This window comes from Helianthus annuus, chromosome 2 (assembly GCF_002127325.2).
Source record: "Helianthus annuus cultivar XRQ/B chromosome 2, HanXRQr2.0-SUNRISE, whole genome shotgun sequence".
NCBI classification, from domain to species: Eukaryota; Viridiplantae; Streptophyta; class Magnoliopsida; order Asterales; family Asteraceae; genus Helianthus; species Helianthus annuus.
This window is the reverse complement of record NC_035434.2, coordinates 5773957-5778464: the sequence shown is the minus strand read 5'-3', so window position 1 is coordinate 5778464 and position 4508 is coordinate 5773957. Positions and strand designations below refer to the sequence as shown.

Below are 4508 nucleotides of genomic sequence, written 5' to 3'. Positions count from 1 at the left end.
ATGTTTGGTTTTGATATCTGTAATAGTGACACGTCATCCCTATTCGGGTTGGGGTGTTACAGTTATGGTATCAGAGCCCAGGCTCCTTCCTGTAGAAAACTTTAACATTAATAATTAAACATGTGAGTTAAAGGGGTAGACGTCGGGTTAGGATCTCTCTCTTCCATCTTCCCCGTCACTTTGAAATTTTCTTGTCTCACACATCTTCTTTTTCAGATGCCTCCTAGAAGAATTGTGAACACGCACCGTAATGAGGATGACGACATTCCCATTGAGACCCTCATTGCTAATGCTGTTAATACAGCTATCGCGGGTTTAATCCCTAACTTATTGCAACAGCTTCAGCCAAATAACAACAACGGACCTCCAGAGGGTAATAACAATAACGGCCCTCATGGCGGTAATGTTAACCCTCCTGTTGCCATTCATGATTGGCTTGATCGCTTCCAAAGGCTAAAGCCAAAATCGTTTAGTACTGCTGCCACCCCGGTTGAGGCTGAAAACTGGATTGCTCATATCGAGAAAAATTTTGAAGTGTTGGGTGTGAATGACGAATTCAAAGTCAGGCTTGCTAGTTACAAATTGGAGGACGATGCTCATAGGTGGTGGAAGACTTTGAAGAATGCTCGTGGAGGAGATAATTATGCAGCCACACTTCCTTGGAATGAGTTTCGCACATTGTTCTATCAGCAGTATTTCACTGATGCTGACCGCAGTGAATATCTTAGAGAGTATTCCTCTATCATGCAGGGGGACGATGAGCCTATTATGGAGTTTAAAACTCGTTTATGTCGTTTGGTCAATTTTCTGGGTCCGACTGCAGGTACGCTAGAGCAGCAAACCAACACTTTCAAGTGGGCTATATGTGACCGTGATAGGAAGTTTATTTTGAATCTTCGTTTCGTTGATATTAATGGAATTGTTGATGCGGTAAAAAACTTGGATAATGATAAGAAGCATCGCCAGAGGACGTTGGATGACAATCGTAAGCGGCCAAGGGAAGATAACCAGAGTAATTCTTCTTTGCAAGGTGGCAATGATCAATCTCGAGACCGTAGGTACCGTTCTGACAGGAATTACGACAATCAGATACAACAAGACAAACAAAACCTGCCACAATATCGTGACCCTCCTTGTGCCACTTGTGGGAAACCTCATAGCGGGGTTTGTCGCCGAGCTGAACGCCTCTGTTTCAATTGTGGAGATGCAGGTCACCTGGTTAAAGAGTGCCCTAAGTTTAACCCTAGAGCTAATACTAGGGGAAATGCCAGACTTGCTGCTAATGATGCAGCTAATACCCCAGGTATGATTTTCGGTTAATTGCATATTAGTTAACGTGAAATGCATGCTCTAATTGACACTCTTGCATCAATATGTGATATCACTTCTACTTGCTAAGTACTTGATGATTAGGCCCACTACTTTAGGGTGCCCATTAATTACATCTACCTCCTTGAGAGGCGACGTTATCTCTGATGTTTATAAAGAATATCCAGTTTGAACATAGTCAATTATCCGTTCCATAACATCCAATCGAACTTTTTATATGTTCTCACTATCTGAACAGTTTGCTTGCTATGATGTTTGATATGTTGATTTTGTCTGATCTCATAACAGTTCTCACTAGTGTAAGTCCATGTCTACCTGTCATTTTGTCACTTGGAATTTCCTCTTGTGAGTGGTGTTTCGCTATACAACTATGATACTTGAATTTCGTAGCATATGCATATGTTTGAATTTTGCTCTGTATCTGTATTTATCAATTTCGAGGACGAAATTTTTTTTAGGGTGGTAGAATTGTAACATACGAAACTTTTATAACCCTAATATAATAAATACTATACGTTTAGGATAAGTTAATAATATCTGATTTTAATGTGGTAGTTTGTTTTTTTGTTTTTTTTTAACAACAATAGTAATCATATTATAGTAATAACAATATATAATAACCTTTAACAATATATGAATACGTGTATTTTTGAATTAAAAAGAAATCATATTATAATAGCATTTAAAGTCATGGAAGATTCTACAATTGCCTGGTTGTTCAATTGTGTTAACCGACCATAAAAAAAAGGAAATAATGAGTCATTTGGAAGGTTAAATGATACGATCCAATCTCAGCCATTTTAGAAATTTACTCCACCATCTTTTATAAACTTTCTAAATTTCATTTACCCATTACGTTCCTAAACCCTGCAACTATCAAAGCCATACCGCCATAGTATTCCGCCTGGGCCACTTCCGTTCGCCGGAGCTCCGGTCCGCCGCCGTCAGATTTACCATAGCTTTCTTTCAGAATATAACCGCACACTGGGAAAGTACTTCAGGCCAGCACCCGCATAACGATTCATCCGCTACAACAACATTTTCCCAATTGCACAGGTTGCACCATTTGCTACATTCTACGCTACAACGTCGGACGAGCCACTTTAATGGATCTTATAACATGCTATACTGACTTTAGACCCTTGCCATCCCTCTCACTATGGAGGCTGTACACAGAATGAGTGCTCCTGTAACATCAACTACAGTTTAAGGATATGAGCCGCTGAATGTTGGAGCTTGAGCTGACACCACGATCGGCAACTTCAGATACACAACATAACATAACCGAAAACAGGAGTTAAGTGTCTACATCACAAGACATCATATTGTCTAAAAAGTTTCTGTTAAACACCACGTCCTCCACTCTGTCTTTCGCCAGCATGCATTGATCCACCACGTACCTCAAGATCCCTTTTGCGCACTTGACCGTTACTATTACATCGTTCCCAGGATGCTGATGCTCATCTCTTTACTATCAAGCAACAGATCAGCTAGTTACTTTAACGTATATCCTAGCTCGAGGAGGGATTCACGCTTGTCGACAGTTTACTTTTCTTTCCTCCTCCACCTCAGTAACCAGTATAGTTGGTTTCTGGATTATGCCAATTGCATTACGCTTGGGTAAAGACGCTAATGATAAGCCGGGATTTCGGAGACTTTTGAGTACCATTTCTGATTACGTAATTTTGATGCACTAATATACTTGCTGGACAAGGGTAGGGTGAACCTGTGTCCCTTCTGCTGTGATGCATTTTGTAAGACACTGTGATTGTGGCCGGAGGATAATAAAAGCCCGATCATCTTTAAACACACGGCAATACTTGTGACTAATGACTAACGAAAAACTCCGTCGCTATGTCCCCACTAAGCACGCTATTTGTGCGATAACTATAATGCTACATGCTTACTTGCTACATTCCTATTTACAAGATGTGCAACACATGAGATAATATGTGATTGAATGTATAACGACTGTGTATATACGTATATGTAATACACCTCTGAGGTCTTATTCATTGGATAGAGACTTATGTGCTCACGCCCTCTACCTACAACAGAGGCGGGAATGTGAGAGCACCTCTTACAGGCTATCGCACGGTACGAGGCCCATCGCTCCGACTGCCGCAGAGGTACCTCAGGAAATAACCCACCCAACAGCTGCACCTACAAGCAGTTCTTGGACCACAAACCTCGAGAGTTCGACGGCACTAGGGGTGCCTTTGCCTTCGTGCGCTGGGTTGAGAAGACGGAATCTGTTTTACGACTGAGCAAATGTGACCCCGAACATCACGTCACATATATAGCTGGACTATTGGTGGATGAGGCGCTGTCATGGTGGAACCATCAAGTTCGGACAGTGGGCAAGACCGCTGCAAAGGCTTTGACATGGAACGGGCTGAAAAATCTGATGCGTGAAAGATATTGCTCGAGGGCAGAAGTCTAGAAATTGGAGATAGAACTGTGGAACTTGAAAATGGAAGGACCAAAAATAGTGGAGTATGTGCAGAAATTTAACGAATTATCACAAGTTGCTTTACTCCTGGGGGACCAGAGTATAAGAGAGTTGAACAGTTCATAAGGGGATTGGCACCTCAGATTCTAAGCCTGGTAACAATATCTAAACCTTCAACGATCACTGAGGCTATCAACATGAGTGTCGCACTCACGGAAGAAGCAGTTAGACGAGGAGAATTTGCCACTGCAGAGGAGAAAAAGGAAACTGCTATAGAGGCATCCGGGGGTAACAAGAGAAAGCTCACAAATTTCAAATTGGTTACTCGGGGGAGTAGCAAGAAGAAGGCCAAAAAGGGAAAAGACTACATGGGTATCCTACCTAAGTGTGACAATTGTTTACGTTATCATGTCGGGCGATGCAGATATGGAAAATGTGCTAACTGTGGAAAGAGGGGGGGGGGTCCTAAAGAAACTTGTTGGAAAGATACTGAACAAGGTAATGGGGGCCAAGACGGCAGTGAGAATCACGAAGGGGACAACGACAATGACAATTGTCCAGGCAGAATGAGCAATAAACGGAAACGCGCCCAAGGTTGTTTTAACTGTGGAAGCAAAAAGCATTTCAGAAAATATTGCCCTAAAAACAATCAGGCACAAGGATGAAAGCTCCCCACCGGAGCTAGGGAGACACACCAGGGATTCAAGTATGGATATCGGTACGTCCC

At 42.1% G+C, this 4508-nt stretch overlaps 1 protein-coding gene across 1 annotated transcript; it reads left to right on the top strand.

Annotated features, from left to right (window-relative positions):
* The first annotated feature begins 216 nt into the window (after positions 1-216).
* LOC110885171 lies at positions 217-1320 on the top strand. The gene has a single exon (XM_022132856.1). The coding sequence runs from the start codon at positions 217-219 to the stop codon at positions 1318-1320; it is 1104 nt and encodes a 367-aa protein (XP_021988548.1).
* Positions 1321-4508: the final 3188 nt, after the last annotated feature.

Bases quoted from the DNA above. Each gene is read 5' to 3' on its own strand.
- LOC110885171 (XM_022132856.1), top strand. From the start codon at position 217: ATGCCTCCTAGAAGAATTGTGAACACGCACCGTAATGAGGATGACGAC.